General features: G+C 35.2%; 2 protein-coding genes across 13 annotated transcripts in view; both read left to right on the top strand.

Annotated features, from left to right (window-relative positions):
* The window catches only part of LOC102524664 (phospholipid scramblase 1-like), a 34,716-nt gene extending 18,957 nt beyond the window's left edge, over window positions 1–15,759 (top strand). Inside the window, exons 8-11 of one of the 4 annotated variants that reach the window (XR_012071585.1) lie at window positions 5,177–5,338; window positions 7,783–7,970; window positions 8,130–8,154; window positions 15,643–15,759. Coding sequence is in view for 3 of the 4 variants with exons in the window: in XM_072958890.1 (XP_072814991.1) it covers window positions 5,177–5,338; window positions 7,783–7,842 (222 nt within the window). In the remaining variant the exon portion in view is untranslated. Of the gene's footprint in view, window positions 1–2,793; window positions 3,345–5,176; window positions 5,339–7,782; window positions 8,040–8,129; window positions 8,155–15,642 lie in introns of those variants that run through there. The other 3 variants (XM_072958890.1, XM_072958896.1, XM_072958903.1) reach the window with 3 other exon arrangements.
* Window positions 15,760–15,980: 221 nt separating this feature from the next.
* The window catches only part of LOC102545946 (phospholipid scramblase 2-like), a 39,314-nt gene continuing 34,710 nt past the window's right edge, over window positions 15,981–20,584 (top strand). For 3 of the 9 annotated variants that reach the window (XM_072958880.1, XM_072958841.1, XM_072958885.1), the window contains exons 1-2: window positions 16,249–16,544; window positions 20,199–20,224. In XM_072958880.1, the coding sequence (XP_072814981.1) occupies window positions 20,212–20,224 (13 nt within the window). In that variant the 5' untranslated portion in view covers window positions 16,249–16,544; window positions 20,199–20,211. Of the gene's footprint in view, window positions 16,126–16,248; window positions 16,545–17,682; window positions 17,751–17,804; window positions 17,943–20,198; window positions 20,225–20,584 lie in introns of those variants that run through there. The other 6 variants (XM_072958850.1, XM_072958847.1, XM_072958861.1 and 3 more) reach the window with 6 other exon arrangements.

The following is a 20,584-nucleotide window of genomic DNA, read 5'->3' as shown; positions in this document are numbered from 1 at the left end:
ACTGGAAAAGTGTTGTGAAACTCTAATATTTAATGCTAAGGAATTTAGATTTTATCCAGCAACCTTTATCAATGGATGCTTTAATTCATATATAGTGAGTTAACTTCTCACCTGTACTTCTAGAATGATGCTAACTAAGCACCATCTTTCAGAGAATGAGAAATAGTCATTTAAATCAACTTCTGATGGAAAGTTTGACACCTTAAAGTAGAATTTATCAGTATGAGGGTTAACTGTGGAACATGGACTCCATCACGATGTCAATGGTCATGGAACCTTGGAGTAGAAAAGAGAACACCCTGAACATGAAGAAGGAGGTGCCATTCTAAAGGAGAAAATAATTTGGAGATATTTTGTAAGTGCACTGAGTGGAACTGATTCATGGATTTGATGAGTGTTGAAGATGGAAGAAAATCTGAAGATGATTCTGATGTCTGACATTTAGAAAACTGAATGAATAATGATGTAATTGGCCAAAATAATAATATTGGAGGAGAAACAGTTGATCTGTGGGAAGCTAATGATTTGTATTTGAGTAATGTTGGATTTTAGGTATGTAGAGGAAAAGATTGAGGAGTTTTCAGCATCCAGATGGTAGTTAAAGCCATGAGTGAGTAGAAGAATATATATAGTTTTATAAATATACATGGTTAGGTATGTTTATGTTCATAACTTCTGATTCTTTAGTCTTAATTATGAAAGTACTCCCCAAACCTTATATTTTTTCTACTATTTTTTAATCTTCTTACATTTAAATCTTTAACTCACTAGGAAATTTATTAGTACAAGATAGGAGCAAACTTTATTTTCTTTCCACAGCTAGACACTGTGTCATCAGAATTTATTAAGTAAACTATTTACTCCTTGCTGAATTAAAATACTATCCTTACCATACATTGCATTCCCACAAGTAACAGAATCTATTTCTAGACTTTCTCCTCCGTTGCACTGACCTAACAATCTGCTTTCACAACAGCACCTTATGATATGAGTATGGTGTCTTAATGATATGTCATCCATCAAGTCAGAGCAAAATGATCACTCAGTATTCTTCATTTATCATATTGTATTGCTGTTGTCTAATGTTTCCTTTCACATGGACATTAAGGTCATTTTGTTTAATTTTTTAGAAGGTAGACTCTAAGTATTGTGTGAAATCTATTTATCATTTTTTTAAAATTAACATACTTTTGGTGCTAAACCTGATCCATCCAAGAAGTTTTATGTCTTTCATTCATATCTTATTTCGTATTCTTTGTAAGACCATATAGGTTTCTTCATATAGAACCTCTACTTTTTTTGTTGTTTATTTGTAATTTATAGCATTATCACTGTTAAAAAGTAGTATTTATATTTTGAGGTGCTTATTATAAATAGTGAGAAAAGCTATTTTTCTTTACCTTTAATTCAGTCATATGACTGTATTTTAATATTAAATGTAGGTGTTTCAGCTTTATTTACTTAGTTTTGTTAGGTATAAAATCACAGTGCAAATGAGATTATGATAGTTCATATGCTGTTTATATACCAGTGGGCTCATTTTTTTCCAGCCTAACTACAGATCAAAAATAATAATGATGATGATGACAATAGAGGCAATAACTACCAATTTGATCATTTCAGTTGAAATAGTAGCAAATATTATAATATAGGAAGATATTGCTACTGTGTTTCATATCATTTTTCTATTCCTATGTTACCTAGCACAGAAATCAGCATACCTTTTTTTTTTTTTTTGGAGAGAGCCATATAGAATGTATTTAAGGTTTTGTGGTCCATAGAGTCATTGTTGCAACTATTCAGTTCTACCATTATAGCATGAAAGTAGTCAAAGATAATACATAAGTGAATGGATATATTTGTGTGCTAATAAATCTTTATTTAAAAAAAAAAGAAACTGACAGATCGGTTCATTGATCATTATTTCCTGACTCTTGACTAATAATTTTATTGAAAATTGATACTTAACTTTTTAAAAGTCAGAACATCGTAATGGTCAGGGGTACAGACTCTGGAGCCAGAATGCCTTGGTTTGAAACCCACCTCCATGATTTCTTATGTGTGCAATGTGAACAAATTAGCTAACCTTTCTTTGCTTCAATTTTCTCATATAAACATTGTATACAGTAAAACTACGTATTATGCAAGGCTATGAGCATTAAATTATCTAACAATTGTAAAACTTTTGTATGTCATGAATATACTAAATGTTATATATTGTATTAGTTAAAAAATATGTTTTCAGCAGCATTGATATGATGATTTGTTTATAATTTATCTTTTTTTAGTATTTTATCCTTTATTATAGTATATTCTTTTGATACTTACCTAGGTTGCTAGTGTTCTATTTGGATTTTTTTTTATTTATATTTACATTGTAGGTAAAATTATAGTTTTCCTTTTAGAATGTATTAATCAAATATTGGTATTAAATTTTTAGATTTATCAATTTAATTCAAATATACCATAATTCTATTTTTTATCCACATGTCTGATACAAAATGTATGTTTTTTTTCTCTCTATGAAACAGTTCTCCAATTCTCCAGACACCAACTGGGTGTGCAACTCAATTAAATTCTGACACTAACTAATTGGAGTTGATGCAGACCCCAAAGCTTAAGGGCTCAGTCTCACTAGACTATGCCTACTTCAGATGCTAATTACAAGGCCCAAACTTCCTGCACTTCTGACCTACTGTCTATAAATTAGGGATGCCAATGACCCCCTCCTTAGGCTCAGTAATTTGCTAGGATAATCACAGAACTCAGAACACACTTTACTCATGTTTACAGGTTTTTATAAAGGATATTATAAGATACAGATGAAGAGGAAGATAAAGAATTATATAGGGATGGTCTGGAAGGGCCCTGAGTACAGGAGCTTTTGTCACCATGGAGTTGTGCTATACCACCCTCCCAGCACATGGATGTGTTCACCAACCTGGACGTTCTCCAAATACTGTTGTTTAGAGTATTTATGGAAGTTTTATTACATATGCATGATTTATTATATCACTGGCCACTGGAGATTAAGTCAGTCTCTAGCCTCTGTCTCCTCCCCAGAGGTCAAGGGAAGGGCTCACAGTGCCAAGTTTCTAATCATTGCTTGGACTTTCTGGTGACCAGCCCCCAAGCTGAAACTGTCAGGGGCCCACAGCCACAAGTCATCTCATTAGCCCACAAAACTTTTATCACTCAAGAGATTCCAAAAATGGTAGCATCTATGTGCCAGGAACCTGGGACAAAGACCACATATTGTGACAAAAGACTCTCCTACAATCCCTATTAATCAGAAAATTACAACAGTTTTACAGCTGTATGTCAGGAACCAGGGACGAAGACTAAATATGTATTTCTTCTTGTGTCACAAATACAAATAAATAATCTCCAGGTTGAAGTAAGTTTATTACAAAAATTTTCTCCTTCAAAATTCAGCTAAAAAAACTTGGTCCTGATAACTTTTCAGTTTCGAATCATTATTCATATTTTTGATGCTTCTCATTAAAAATCACATTTTATATTTCTTGCATGAGTTTTAGTACAGTTTAAAAGTTCTTGTTTTAGGAATCAAAAAGGGGAAATGTTAATATCTATTAGTGAGATTATGGTGGCAGGTAAGTTATTGTCTGTATTTTTTTAATTTTTAAAATATTCAAAAATTACAAACAAAATTTAAAAAGATTTATTTACTAGCTACATATGCTTAAATGACAGGTATTATCAGATGGAGCACTAAAGTGTACAAGAGATTTGCATTAATCTGTTTTGCCACCATAATGTCGCATAACATATAACCCCTAAAGCTCGGTGGCTTAAAAAAATAAGCATTTATTCTCCTGCTTATGGGTCTGCAAGTCAACTGTATCTGAGGGATATACCTGGGCTCAACAAGATGGCTCTGATTTAAGGCTGCCAGTGATCTCAGGTCTGCTCCCGGTATGTTCATTCTGGAGCTGTAGCAACAGCAACTGCCTTGATCATGCTTTTCTGGTGGCCGATCCCTGGAGAGCAAGACTCAAGGCCAAACCACTCAGCCCTGTTTAAGGTCTCTGCTCATGTCACATCCACTAACACTCTGTCAGTCAAACAAGGCACATGGCGAAGCCTAATTTCAATGTGCAGGGAAGGATACTGGGCTAACAGTGGGAGGGGATTGAAATGAATATTTGATGAAGAGTAATCCATGCTATTGCAGTGTTCATGTTAGAAGTTTAATACAGGTTTTTAAAGAACTTAACTACCCACACCCAAATAAAATGAGTCAGCTGTTTTTAGTCTCCTCACATTTATGTAGCTAGTCCCAACCTGAGCTAGGATTTAATACATGCACATTTGGTACCTTGTGTACATTTGAAAAGGACACTCCTCTTCCTGGGTTCACACAACCCTGCCTGTACATACTTTGGTGACTGGAGGCTACTTTCAGCCCCTATGTGCCCACTTGGTGAGGTGTGCTTGTCTGCCTATAAGCTGTTCAACTTTTTATCATGGCCCTTGGCTTTCCATAGGCAGAACTGTAAATTTAGAAGAAATTTACTTTGGAGCCTTTTTCTTTCATGCACACTTTCTTGTTTGTTGTCCCCCATCCCCTCCTGTTGTCCACTCTGACCCCAGCCTTGGACCTGGGGCATCCCACTTACCGGTTACTTTCCTTCACTCAGAACTGCCAGTCCTCTTTTCCAGGCTCCTGGCATTTCACATTTTCATACTGACAGTGGGTGACAATGGGGCCTCCCATCACCTCTAAACACTCAGACTATGTAAACTCTCTGTGCTTGTCTTAAAGAAGAACTCAGATGTGAGTTTCATTTCCTACCCCCTTGATGGCTTCTAGAAATTTCATCAAAGCAATATTTCACAGTTGTGTCTTTTCCTGCTTAAATTATATTTCAGATGAATTCAGCTAATTTATCACTGTCTGTCTTAATGTGGGATTAAAAAATACTAAATATTTTAGCAAAACTACTTTCATAAATGATCTCTATAGTAAAGAAACTCTTTTTTTCATGTAACTATAGACAGATGCAGGTATTTAGATGTATCTAATCAGTGATGTAATTTTTAAAGTTCATTATGGTACATAACTTTAATAGAGTGTTCATTTTATTCTAACTTTAAAAGTAGTTTTATTATTAGTTTTTTAGAATTCTCTAAGACTCATTTTTATTCAATTTAGATTAAATCTCTTGAAGGGAAAAATGTGGTTGGCAAGATTTCTAAGCAATTTACTGGGATTGTAAGAGAGATATTTACAAATTACAGTAACTTTCGCATCCAATTCCCTTCAAACGCTGATGTGAAAATGAAAGCTGTTGTGCTTGGCGCATGTTTCCTCCTTGTAAGTCTATGCTTGCTAATCTTGAGTATAGATGTTTTTCTAGTATCATTCTAATATGATTTATTAAATTTTACATTTTAAAAGTGACCTTCTCAAATGTATAAGTTTTATTCATAGGGTTCCCATTTAATCCTAGCTCTGAAATTCCATTTTCTCCTGATACTGTGGATTCAGCGGTGACTAGTGCTCTCTGGAAAGCCTACTCAGTTTCACAGGTCAACAGAAGGGCCTACGTGTTAAGGAGATGCCCTGGTCTTTGGGGCTTGTATTAAAAAATCAAAATTGGTGCTTTGGAGAATACTTTAAATATGGGCTTACAAGGGAAACAACTCAGTCAAACAGGGAGATTTCCTTCTGATTCACTATTAAATTTTATCATCTAATACAAGAGAGTAACCTGCAATAAAAGTCTACATTCAATCAAGCCATTAATCAAACTGCCAAATGAGAGAAAATAAATGGGAATAGAGTGATGATCCTCAACTTGGCTTCCCATTAAATAACCTAGGTAGATTTCAAAAACCCCAAGTACCAAATCACACCCCAGTTCAATTAAATCAGAAGCTCAGAATCAGAAGTTTGTCTAGTTCCTCAGATGATTCCATATGCAGCCAAAGTCAAAGACATCTGGGACAGAGCAAAGATTTTCAACCTTAGCTGCACAGTGAAAGCACCTGGGTAGCTTTTCAAGCTCCCTATGTCAAGACTGCATCCAGATCTAGTAAACCAAAATCTCTGGAGGTGGGAACAACCCTTCAAGCTGTTTCGAGCTGTCCTATGATTCCAATATGCAAGCAAGGTTTGAATCACTAGATGACTATCTTAAACATTCATTTGGGGATGCAGTCTGGAAAAAATTAAATTTTGAGACAATATACAGCAGAAAGAGCCAATTCCTTCAACAAAAACCAAGAAAGATAAAAAAATAAAAATAAAATTTTAAAAAGGAGAGAGACATCAACCTAATACAGTTTGTGAACCATGTTTAGCTACAGATTTAAAGAAATCAATGTGAAAACACATTTACAAGACATTCGGGGAATTTGAACATTGACTGGCTATTTGATGATATTAGTGAATTATTAAGGCTTTTTTTAAGCTCTAATAATGATGATATAGTGGTTATAGAAAAGAAAACACCATCCATATCTTTTATAGGCAAATCCTAAAATATTTCAGTATCAAATGGTATGATATCGGGGTTTGCTTATAAGTAATAAAGGAGAGAGCAGGATATAAGAGATGGAATAATTGCTGAACCAAGATTAGTCACGTTAATATTCACTGAAGCTGGGTAAAGGCCTTTGGGACTTAGTTATGCAATTCTGTCTAATTTGGGATATGCTTAATATTTTCTATAATTACTTACAACCAGAGTTCTATGTAAAAACTGTGTTTTCAGTGTTGGTTTCACAGAAAAAGCAAAATCTACCCTTAACCTTGAGGGAACGGTTCAACAAAGGCAGAAATAATGTGAACGATGTGGTACGTTTAGGGAAGAGAGGCAACCCTGGGTGTCATGGCTCAGTCATGAGACTGAGGCGGGGTGGTGGGCTTATTAGGAAATGACTTTGCCCTTCCTCTAAAGGACCTTTAAAGATTACGTAACTTTTTGTACAGATTGGCAATTCATTGAAAATTGTTTTGTTAATTTGTTGGTTTCAAACTAGGTATAAGTAAATTTTATACATATCTATAGTTATACCCAGTTATACATCCAAATTTTTGAAAGATAAATCCTGGTGTCTATGTGAGAAATGAATTTGAGAGGTAAAACTGTAATAGTGCAACTGCAAGTTATTAGCAATAAGGATTAAATTATTTCTGTTGAAGGGATAAAGGAAAATAATAGGTGTGAGAGAAACGAATTTCATAGGATTTGGCTAAAGTCATAGGGGAGGGAGTCTAGATCGATGATGTTACAATGAAACAATCTGGCAAACAAAGTTAGCAAATTGGAAGACAAATCATGAAATGGACACAAAATGTCTAATGTGCACTCTGACTCTTGACATGGCTGTCATTCTTACTAAAGAAAATCCAAAAATTGTACATGGAACCCCAGTCACAAGTTACATTGCTAGAGAAGGACTACAAAAAGTAGAGGAAGAAAGAACAAACAAGGAAGAGCCAAAGGGGATTATAATGAAATATATGTGTAAAATAAAATACAGTGAAATAGAGAGAGATTACTAGAAGATTAATTAAACTCATGCAGACATCAACAAATGAATAAACTTACAGGATTTAATTGCTATTAAAGTGGAAAGCTTAAGGTAGACTTATGTAGCTATAGACTTGCCCCAGATTTTATTTTTTACAGTTAATTTTTCATATTTAACAGATGTATTACTGTTAAATCTGATCCCTTAGCATTTCTGCATCAGAGAACTGTCTCTCTTTTACTGCTGAAAATTCATTTCTATATCTTTGTTTTTATCTAGGATTTCATGTTTTATGAAAACACTGGATGCGCTAAGATTTTGACAGCAGGATTGTTGTAGCAATCTTAAAAAAAGTATCAAAATTTAGTGTCTACACTGATTGGAACTGTGTAAAAGGAAAACTCAGTGTTTTTTCCTTGAAGGTCATTATACCATATGTGAAATACTCTATGATACCTGTAGCCCAGGTACGTGATTTCACTTCGAAAGTATATATTTTATTTTGTTTACTGGCTTATAAATATTTTTACACATTTTCTTTGAATGTGACTTTTTAACTTGAGACACGAAACTTCTTATGAAAAACTGCTTTGAATTATATTGTATTATTTTTTTCCATTTTATAGCAAAAGTTAATTAAAGACTATTAAAGTAAGTATAATACAAAATATACTTAATTAAATCTACTTACACTTTTACATATGTAACAACTAATGTTATTCTGCAAATGTTGTATATTCAGAAGTTAATATATATTAAATTAATATGTATTAAATTTCCTTTATAAGTATGCCTAAAAAATACTTAATATACGTATTTCCAAGGAAAAGTAAAAATTTGCATTTATTTTATATGCAGGAATTCACACTACATAAACTTCTCCTAAAATCTAATCTGCTACTATTAGACTTTTATTAGCAGAAGAATAAATTACCAAGTTTTGATTTTTTTTAGTGAACAAAGAGAGATATGACTCTGTCCCAAAGAAGGACACATTGTAAAGTCTCACTCACTCTGAAACTGGGGTATGGTTACAATTTTGAGAGTAATTTTTAATATCGAATCATTATCTCCTATATTCTATCACTCATAGACCATGGTAGTTATGAGATCACCCTAGGTGTTAACAGACATACATATTCCTTCGCAGAGTATAAACTTCAACGATGGTCTTTTATTACTTATACCAATAATCAAATAACTGATAAAAAACTGTTGATATATTTCTTTGCATATTCGATATTTTTAAACAAACCATGAACAATTCAGGTGGTATTCTGAACCCTGTACATTTACATCTCTCCCTTTTAAACCACCTTTAAAAAGAGCGAAAGCATATGATAACCATTAGTAAAATCAATTCCAGTACTGGAAACTAGGATTTCTAACTTGTCAGAAAGTTAAAGAAATTTTTGCAATTGATTATGTAGGGAAGATTGGATTAAGAGAGAGAGATCCAACCCACAGGTTACCTCATGCAAAGAGAAATTGTGCTTAGGGAATAGGAGCTTAGGGGAGAGGCTCCCTTTCATCCTCAGCAGAACTCCAGCACCACTGGCTCCTGATGTTGAGAACACTGGGAGGGGAGGGGGCTACGGGAAAAGTGGTGTCCAGACCACCTTTCATTAGCCTAATCAATTCACCAGATGCCAGGTTCTCATGATGATGAAGTGTAACTGAGGCACTCAGGTCCGTTTACAGTTGGTACAGACAGCATGCTAGGTAGATGAGGCACTTGCACAGCTGGATCCCAGGAGCATTAGTTATGCCAGTTAGAGAAAGGGAGGGCTTTCCAGGCCAGCAGTCAGGTACCACAACCAACCCAAAAGGAGGCTAAAAGACTGACATTATCTCTGTGACAGCTACATCTTGCTTTAATTTTCCCCCTCAGCCTCCCTGTTTTCCTCCTCCCACTTATTTGCATAGGACTCAGGATCTCTGGTTAAGCAAAGTAAATCTACAACAGATCTGAATTCCTTCCTTCCTCAACTGCACAGAGAAGCCTTGAGCAGAAACACACACTATCTGCAGAATTCATTTAAGTTCAAATACTAGACAATAACTTCTCATTAGATACTTACAAAGAGAGAAGTCATCAAACATAAAAAGTTATAAATTTAAATAACAAAAATATCAGGAATTGCAACATACGTCTTAATTTGTAACCTCAGTGACATTTAGGGGATGTTGCATATTCATTTCTGGAGAAGCAGAGAAAAAGGAACATTCTGATGCAGCAGAATTTTAGTAAAGGTGTGAAATATGATGACCACATTTTAAAGTATGATGGAGACAATGGAACAGTAGATTACATAAAGTAGAAAGATAATACAATACAATAAAAAAATTTATAAATTCTCCTGGAAGTCAGATAAACACAAACTATAGAGAAAAAAGATGATTCCTGAGAGACATATACATCAATTTCATTTTATGCACAACAGAAATTCCAGAAGGAAAATTCAGATGGAGCCAAGAAAATAATAAAGAGTAAGAAAACTTTCTTGCAATCAGGACAAACTGTATTCTTTTAGGTGAATGAATTGACCATATATCAGAATAATTCATGAAAATAACTACTTGTGTTCTTAAATAATAATAACACCTATTATGATTATTTCTTCACAAAACAATTATTACAGACATTATTAGGCCTTAGTAGAATGGTTTCTGTAGCCTGAATTCCATGATATTCCCACGATCTAGTTCATTTTTTCTTACTTCATCAATAAGGTTCAACCAGTTCAGCACTGTTTAATCACAGACATTTAAAGGACCAAATATGAAACAAAAAGAAATCCTATAAAGGTGTTGTGACCTTGTCCCCCATTTCCCATGTCTGCCTTTGAGCAGAAACCTTACCAGTTCAGAGATTCTGTCCATCAGCATGAGGTGACTTAGAGAGATGTGGGATCATGGATCATTCGGAGCAGGGGCTCCCTTTTCCTATCATTTTCACCCTGAAAAGAACAAAGAGAAAGTGTCATATCTCAGGTCATCATTCTGCCGACCAAGTCCTAGCTCTTGGTTTCTAAATACCATTCTCCACTCAAACTGGGCTCTTTGAGAAATAGTTGATCCCAGAGTTGAAGCCAGGAAAAGTACAAGATGAGCCTCGAACAATTTATGGAATAGCAAGGAAGTGCTCAAGGAATGATGGTGGCGTGTCAAAAGGATAAAGTTGAAAGAACTCCAGCCACAAAATTAAGGACAATCTGAACATCAAAATATTTTATAAGATTATTAATCATTAGAGAAAATAGAACACTATGTACCTTTAGATAATAAGAAACATGAAAGTTTAGTTTGATGAAGAAAAAGATATATATGACTTCGATATATTTTCCCATGAAATCCTTTTACTTTTAAAGAGAGAAAGAGCAACTTTCACAGCAAAGTCTGGCAGCCCCCACTATGATCATGTGATCAAACTGATCATTGTCAGCAAAGTAATCATCGTCAATAATCAGACAACCTGCAATTGACTATTGCCTGATAAGGAGCAGGAAGATGCAGCCTCACAGGAATCTTGACACGTTGTTTAGAACAGCACATAATGTAGTAATATTTTTCCAAGTTTCACTGAGACACAATTGACAAATAACATTGTATTAGCTTTAGGTGTACAATACAATGATTTGAAATATGTATATATTGCAAAATGATTACCACAGTAATTTAGTCAACATCCATTACCTCACATAATTAGAATTTTTCCCTGTGATGAGAACTTCTAGGTTTACTCTCTTATGAATTTTCAAATACACAATATGGTATTATTAACTATACTCACCATGTGTCACATTACATCCCAGGACTTATTTGTCTTATAACTGGAAATTTGTACATTTTTCCCACCTTCATCCATTTTGACAAACCCCTAACCACTGCCTCTGGTAACCACCAATATATTCTCTTATCAACTTATTTTTTTTAGATTCCACATAAAAGAGATCATACAGTATTTTTCTTTTTCTGTCTGACAATTTCACTTAGCAGGATAAGTTTGTCACAAATGTCAAGCTTTCATCATTGCTTTTTATAGCTGAGTAATATTCAATTATATATACACATATATAAATATGTGTGTATGTATACACACACACACACAGCTTCTTTATCTGTTTATCTTTTGATGAGCACTTAGGTTGCTTCCATATCTGGCAATTATAAATAATGACACAATGAACAAACGGGTTCATTTTCAAATTAGTGCTTTATTTTCAAAGTAGTGTTTTCATCTTTGTTGGATAAAAACCCAGAAGTGAAATTACTGGATTGTATGGTAATTCTATTTTTAATTTGCTGAGGAAACTACACATTGTTTTCCATTATAGCTGCACCAATTTACATACTCACAAAAAGTACACAAGGGTTCTCTTTTCTCCACATCCTCGCCAACAGTTATTTATTGTCTTTTTGACAACATTCTACAGGTGTGAGGTGATATCTCATTGTGTTTTTTGATTTACATTTCCCTGATGTTAGTGACGTTGAGCAACATTTCATGTGTCTGTTGGCCATCTGTATGTCTTCTTTGGAAAAATATATACATTTTTTCCCAATAGATTTACTTTTGTAAACAAGTGTCTCAAATGTTGCTTTCCAGTTCAAAACAAATAAAAATAAGGATGTATTTCCCCTATCTCCTAAGTCTATAATAAAATTTTAGTAAGTGAAGATACAGATGGATAAATCAGAACCAGCAAAAGATAGCCCGGAACACATAGGGACAGTCTGCAATGAAGAAAAGACCTTATCTTTGGTGGTAACTGTCTCAAAGACAGCAGTGTCATGCAAGATGGGAGCAGGCAGATGTTAACTGAAAATCTGTCTACTGAAATACTGTGCTAGTCAGATTGCCCCAAACTCACCTGACTTCTAAACCCCTTCCTTTTCCCCGTGCACATTAAGCACAATCAGCCCAGCACCAGTCCTAGACATCCAAAGATAGCATTCTTATTTAAATAATTCCAATTAACTGCATATGCAGAATTAAGATTTCTAAAGTTGTTGAAATGCCTTCCAGAGCCATAGAGCAAAGCTCTCCCCACTTCAACATCCAAGGAGTGGTTTCTCCATCTACTCACCCTAAAGATAACAAGCATTCTTCATACATGGGCCTACCAGTCCTATTCTACTAGAGACAGAGAGAGAGAGCAGAAAAACAGGCTTACAAAAAGCAGACACAATGACAGATTGTTTCTGTGAGTCTACATCTGGGCTCTCTGTCCTGTTCTGTTGATCGATTCATCTGCTCTTTCACCGACAGTATACTGTCTCGATTACCGTGGCTTCGTTGTCCTAAGTCGTGATGTCCAGTGCTGCCAATCCTCCAGCTTTGTTCTTCTCCTTCAGTATTGTGCTCTCTATCCTGGGTCTCTGTCTCCTCATATAAACTTTAATATCAGGGTTTTTTTCCGATATTCACAAAATAACTTTCCTGGGATTTTACCTGGGATTGCATTTAATCTATAGATCAAGTTGGGAAGAACTGACATCCTGACAATATTGAGCATTCCTGACTATGAACATGGATTATCTCTCCATTTATTTGGTTCTTTGATTTCATTCATCAGTCTTTGTACTTTTACTCATAGAGAATTTGTACATAGTTTGTTAGATTTATATCTAAATATTTCATGCTCAGGGTACTCATGTAAACAGTACTGTGCTTTTCATTTCAAATTCCACTTGTTCATTTCTGGTATAGGAAAATGATTGACTTTTGTATATTAATCTTATATCCTGAAACATTAATACTTGCTTATTATAAGTTCCAGTAGGTTTTTGTTGTGATTCTTTCTGATTTTCTACATGAACAAAGACAGTTTATTTCTTCCTTCCCAGTCTGTATGCTTTTTATTTCCTTTTCTTAAGGCATTAGCTAGAATTCCAGTACAATCTTACAGATATTTTTGTATCAGGCTGAGGAACTTCCCCTCCATTCCTAGTTTACTGAGACTTTCTTTTTCCTAATCATAAATAGATGATGGATTTTGTCATATGCAATTTCTACATGTATTTATATAATCATGTTATTTTTCTTTTTAATCTATTGATGTGCCATATTATGTTAATTGATTTTCAAATGTTGAACCATATTTGCATACCTGGGATAAATCCCACTTGGGCATCGTATGTAATTCTTTTCATATGTTGTTAGGTTCATTTTGTTAATATTTTGTTGAGGTTTTCTCATATATATTCACAAGTGATATTGGTCTGTAGGTTTCTTCTCTTTGTAATGTCTTTCTCTGGTTTTGGTGTTAGGGTAATGCTGACCTAATGAAATGAGTTAGGAAGTATTTTCCCTGCTTTTATCCTCTTCAAGAGATTGTAGAGAATTGGTATAATTTCTTCCTTAATTATTTGATAGAGATCACTAGTGAACCATTTGGGTCTGGTGCTTCCTGTTTTGGAAACTTGTTAATTTATGGTTCAATTTCTTTAATAGTTATAGTTCTATTTAGATTGGCTATTTCTTCTTTGAATTTTGGCAGACTATGTCTTTCAAAGAATTGGTCCATTTCATCTAGGTTATCAAATGTGTGGGCACAGAATTGTTCAGTATTCTTTATTATTCTTTAAATGTCCATGGGATCTGTGCCATGGCCTCTTTCCTTTCTAATGTTAATCATTTATGTCCTCTCTTTTTTTTTCCCTTAGCCTGTCTAGAGGCATATTGACTTTATTGATATTTCCACAGAACCAGCTTTTGGTTTCATTGATTTTTCTCTATTTTCTGTTTTCAATTGCATTGATTTCTTCTCTAATTCTTATTATTTCTCTTCTGCTTATTTTGGATTTAAATTGCTCTTTTTTTTTTTTAATTTACCAAGGTAGACAGATGAGGGTTTGCTAAAACACATAAAGGAAAACTACTTCTTTTATAAATTCTGCTTGAAAAAACAAATATTCATGTACAATTTCAAACCTCTAAAGATGTAGCTAATTTAGAAGGCTAAATTTCCCATATTAAAAACAAACAAGAAACAAAAATACTAACTTACACACATTTTTAAAAGTTAATAAGAGTTTAAAATGATAATATACATTTCATAGCAATTATAGACATACAACTTGGGTGTTCTTGCCACTAGATGGTACTACTTTCAGAAAAACAGACTTTTTCAATTTTTCTTCCCTAGTGCAAAGCACAGTACTTGATATCATAGAAGAAGCCTGATATATATTTGCTGAGTGAAAGTCAGTCTTAACTTCCAAGTCAGAATATATATGCCAAATTTCTCATTATATTCATCCACTATGAATACAGATGGAATAAATCCCACAGATATATTTGTCTGGATTGTGTATTAGTGAATATATACATCTTGGAATCCTCATCTGATTCTGAATACCTCTGAATAAATTCTGATTTTATGACTTAACAGAGCTGTACCTATTAGGAGTTATGTATGTATTATCTCAAGTTAATTCTTCAAGACTTACTTTAATACAGAGAGGCAATTTGGAGAATTTCTAGCCTTTTAGCTGTGCTTGAGCAGTTAGTTCATTTCCTAAGCCAGAGTAGCAGCAAAATATAAATAAATAAATAGGTTAAGTTTGTTCACGTTTGTCTTTACAGTGGCCAGTTTTAATGAAATCAGCAAGTAAATTAAGAAACCCCAGGGAATACAGGCAGTAAATAAACATAAACAGATTACCATCAAACAGCAAGCTGACCTCATATATAAATTCCCTAAATCTTTTGGATTTTTAACTGGTGGAAATGACACACACTTCGATTATAAATATGATATTTTCATCCATAAATAAAAACTGCAGGTTTATACTTCAAATCATAGATAAGGAATGTGGCTAGTTAGTACATTGTGTTCTTTACAAGGTGATAAATTCACCCCCTAGTTTGTCTAGTTACCTGTAATTCTTCCCACTGATATAAACATCTCATTTATTCTGGCAATCCTTATTCCAAAGCATGAGTTAACAAAAAATTCAGAAGGGTGAGAAAAAAAAAGATTAGCAATAAATCAAAGCACATTATCAACCTAGGCTGATAATAGTGATGACAATACTTAACACGTATTGAGCATTTAGTACATATTAGACATGTACTAACTATACATTAACTTATTTGACTCTAATCTTTTTATAATATTATTTCCACTTTAGAGATGAGACAGCAGAGGAGGAAACGGTGCAGAGTGGTGGAGCAAGCAGAGAGCACCTTTGTAGAATTTACAACTGGGTTAACACTGAGTCAGTAACACTCATGCCTCATATTTAGGTGTATGTGAACAATCAGTAGGTGTTAAGAAGTCTAAAAATATTGTTGTTTACTGACCAATTAGTTCAGTGAATGTACCTATAAACATACGTACATCTATACATAAACATACGTACATCTATACATACATATGAGTGTGTACTCATGCAAGTAGCCACCACAGAGGTGGCGACTCCCTCGTTAATTACTTTCCCGCGGATGGCCACGTCCCTGTTCCTCATAGCCTGGAGCCTCAGAACCAACATTAATGGAGCCTCGCCAGGGGCAAGAAAGTGAGCAGGGCAGCCTATCCGCGCCTGGAGCCTTACCTGAGGCGGCGGTCCGGCGTCCAGGTCTCACGCCTTCCAGCAGCAACGAGAAGGCTCAGGGTAAGAGAATCACCTGGACCCCCAGTCTCAGCTGGCTCAGTCCCTATTGCCCAGGACCAGGGCAGAGGCAGGGCGCATGCGCACGTGCAGGAGCCAAGGCGGCCGGTGGGGGCGGGGCGCGAGGCTTCACCTGGTAGGAATGGTGGCCCAGTGGCCTCCGGAAGCGACCTCAGAAGCAGAGTAAGACCGAGCGAGGGGCCCAGCTAGCCCAGAGGTACCCTGGCCAGTCTCAGGACCTATCTAAGGCCAACGTGTTTCCTGCCTGAAACCACCTTGTAGGCTGCACTTGCTTAGTACATCTTTTCACAACACTGAGAGCAGCGCTGGATCATGGGCAGAACCTGGGCTCAGGGGAGTCGGCTAGCACTTGAGGGTATTAGAAGGGACGATTAATAGAACCTGCTAGCTGTCCCTAAACAGTAAGTATTAATGAGGAGTATGGCTGGAGCCAAAACTATGCTAGATGCCCTGGAACGCCGTAAGTGGGAAGACACAGGCGGTTTATCATATTGAGGATAAAGCCATTAGCTCAGGAGTCAACCTGCCTGACTTGAAGCTGCCTCTACTGCTGACTCGGAGCCTCTTTCTTCCACGTTCCTTTCTTGATCATCTCTGAAATTGTGTAACGATCAAAAGTTACAGGAGTTAGAGTATGACGTGTTAACACTATCAGACAGGGTCTATCACTGCAGAATGTACTCAGTAAAGGCTAGATTTATTATTTTTAATATTTGACCCAGTCCCTAGTATCTCATTTTTCATTACTCGTAGGATGTTAGGGGCATAGAATTACGGGACTGTTTTTAGAGCAGTAGTGTTTTTCTAAAATAATTAAGAACATGTATCTCTATCTTGGGACTATGAGGAACACGTTGACTGGCTTGTTTTTAGGCAATTAAGAAGTAAAATTTGGATAAGTAATTCAAATCCAGTTTATTCCTAGTTTTAGGAATGGTAGTTTTAGGATCTTTCAAAATAAGGCATGTTTCCCCCTTGGGTTGCAGATAACACTTCAATATTTTTCATGCAATTAAACAGAAATTCAGGCCCCCAAGAGGTGGGTCAAAAGGGTTTCCTGTAATATAAATCGTGGAGCCATAGTGGGGTATCACCCGCACTGTTTCTCCTCCTTCGTAGCAGAGTTTCGTGATTTTCCAATATCCCAGAGCAGCAATGGATCTTATAGTGTCTGATAGAATAATTTTAACAGAGATATATTCATTTGTGTGTAATATATGATGCTTTAATTTCCTCAGAAGCTGTTATTTAACAGTGTTAAAAAGTGTGTAATAATACTATAATTCGAAGTTCTGTATTTGTCCTGAAACAATTATGATTCCAGTGGTACAATATATAATATAACTTTATTAGAGACTGTTTTTTTCCCTTTAGTACAAGATAAATATGATTTTCTATTTCTTGTAAGCTTTACTGGGATTTGTTTCTCACTAGGAGTAGGAAAAGGCATTATTTAAAAGTTAATATGTTAATTAATTAATTCAGCCAAGACACAGCTCAGTCATTTAAAAAACTGAGTGGCATTATGTCTTATAATAGACCCATGAAGTTTGAGAAACCCACAAGATCCTTGAAACAGTAAAGAAGATTGGACAGGGATGCACGTGGTGGGTATCTTTAGTTCACAGGAGCTTTATTCATTCTACCTGGCATATATACAGGTACAACTGTCACTTCACATTTTGCACCAGAGCTTATGACACTACTTCATGCCTGAAATATTATGGATTGTGAAAATTCAAAACCTACAGGAAAGTGAGGACCACCCAGATTTTGTTCTGCAGTAGTTTTGCCAACAGGTACTTATGCTTTACAAATCTATAGTTTAAGACTCAAAATAATGTAGCCAAGTAGGAAAGAAAAGAGCAAATTTGACAAATGAGCTCTGTTTAAGAGTCTGTTTAGTTTCCTTTCCTTGGATTTCAGTGCAAGGAGGTAATTCTCTCTGGCCCCATAAAAGGTAAATACTCTTATATTCGTAGCTGGTACTCATTTGGCAGGGACTCGGGAACTTTGGCACTCCACTGCTTAAGAGCCTCCACCTGTTCCTAATACGATGCAGAGGTATTAGTGTATGAATTATTTTCCTAGAACATTATTTCTGACTTGCACTGAGTTTCTCAGGCTCAAACAACTGAATACGAACTGTATTTTAAATTAAAACTTTTTTTCCATCTCAGAGGTATAGATTTGCACTCCAGAAACTATGGATCTTTTTTTTTTTTTCCCATTTCAGTGGTCTGTTCAGACAAAATTTTTGTTGTTTAATTTTAAAAATAGTACTTCTGGATATTAGTCAGTAGTTGTCCTTGAAATGAGTGTGTTTTTTGGATATTGTAGGCAAGATGAGAATGACTGAAACAACTGTCCCTTAAAATTGCTAAGTTGATTAAAAGCCATAGAACATTTTTTTAAAAACTGAGCATATTACAGAGTGGTCCTGTGAGAAACAGTTGTTAAGTAAAAACTCAGCTGTTCAGTTCAGTGTGCTAATTAAGGGCTACTGCTTATTCCTACTCCAGAATTTATTAGTCTATTAATCTTTATATATATATGTTAAGGTACTCTTAGCATATTTAAAGATAATAGGTATGAATTTTAATATATAATCTTTGATCATAAAAATGTGATGTTGACAAAAGGAATCACGGCCAGATATATGTAAGAATTTACTCTCCTTTTTTAGTTCTTCATGTGATAGAGCATAAGACACTAATATGGCCTTTGAAAACTTTTAGTATACTTCTGTTACATGTGTTTATTAGCTTATTGTTCCCCTTATTGATTAATTGCAAAATATATATATACAAATTTCAATCTTTTTGCCCTTCTGGCTGAGCTGGTTCCTGGCCATGGTTACTGACCAGTTAATAGGGTTGCTATTGTTCTAGGAAAATCCAGGGAGTCAAATCTATTAAAAAACATATATTTAAAATTTTTTTGCAGGGCCAAGAAAACCCATTACTCAACTTCTTTGGTATATACAATTAAGAGATGACTATAATTGGAATAGTCCTAAGAGTTTTACTATATTATTAAATTTTATGATTAAAGCATGCAATGATAAATAAATAATTTAGAAAAGGAAAGGAGAGATGTGGTTTCTTCTTGGGAACACCAGATTTTAGTTAATGATGTGGAAGGATCAACTGACCCTTATTTACCACTTAGGATAACACAGTAGAAGGAGTTAGTAAAGGGCAGCCAAGCCTAGAGAGAGGCTGTGAAGGGGAAGGACTGATCCATATTAATGTGTGGTCCAAGACGAATCAATCAGATAACAGCTTTTATCACATGTGTTAATTGTAATTAAAAGGCACATAGAGGGGTTAGGATTTAAAGTGGAGAGGTAGGGAAAGTAGTGACTGGATGGATAGGAGTGAGAAAGATTAGAATGGAATCAAGGCACTAAATTGTTTTTGTTTTTGTAAAAATAACCAACACAAATTTTCAGTTGGATTATCATGGTGCTGCCACAATTCCCCAGCTTATGTGTTTTGGCTAAAAGCATGTATCGATACATGAAACAGAGAGGCAGGCCTTCCCAAATTTGCTGTTCAAGCTGGGTAGAACATATCCACAGGACCTGGAATCTCCAGAGAGAGTTGCAGTAGTGTGACCAGATAGCTGACCTTTCTCCTTCTCATGCTGGACCATGCCTGCAGCCCAGCCCTGAGGCTGCGTGCTGGGTCACGTGCCACCCTCAGGTTGTGTTCACTGTAAAGGCTCTGATTTGTAACTTGGTTACCACGTAGAGTCTTAGGGTCACAGCTTTTCTTCCTGGCTTTCTGTCTCACTGGCCCCTCTCCTCCTAAGCCTTTTAAAAACTGTCACCATCCTGGGCTCCCCTACAACTTCTAAAGTCCTACTATGAAACAGTTGTGGGGATGGAGTCAAGCTAAAAGGATTTAAATGGCCATGTATGGCTGTAATAGATGGATAAAGAGGAATACCCCATGTGTGTGACTGTACAGCTTCAGAAGTATCTTGTTCCAACTGTCATCTTGACTTACAAATTTGTAGACAGTGTACTAATATGAGGTCTTCTTTTTCAGAACTCTTTAAATCATGGACAACCAAAGTAAGTACTTTGCTTTGTTTACTTTCCACCCTATAATGTTAATCCTGTTGTTAACAGGTTTTTGTCATTTTGTTTTATTCAGTTTTGGAAAGAACACGATTTACTTTGTGTTGTTTATGCATCAAAATCTAATGTCAGTAGTTGGACTTCAGAGAAGATGTAGACAAATATCCAATACTGCTAATTTTTCCTTTAAGAAAAACTTAGAGTAACCTAAGAAATTCTAATCCTATTGAGAAAAAATAATATAATTATCAATATTCCATCAAGGTAAGTTTTCCCTGTTCTGAGTACGTTTTATACATAAAAGTTATTCAAATCATACTGGTAAACAGATAATGAATTTAATATGTTATTTAT

The sequence above is a fragment of the Vicugna pacos genome, chromosome 1, assembly GCF_048564905.1.
Source record: "Vicugna pacos chromosome 1, VicPac4, whole genome shotgun sequence".
Taxonomy (NCBI): domain Eukaryota; kingdom Metazoa; phylum Chordata; class Mammalia; order Artiodactyla; family Camelidae; genus Vicugna; species Vicugna pacos.
Note: the sequence above shows the minus strand (reverse complement) of the source record. Positions and strands in the feature narration are given on the sequence as shown.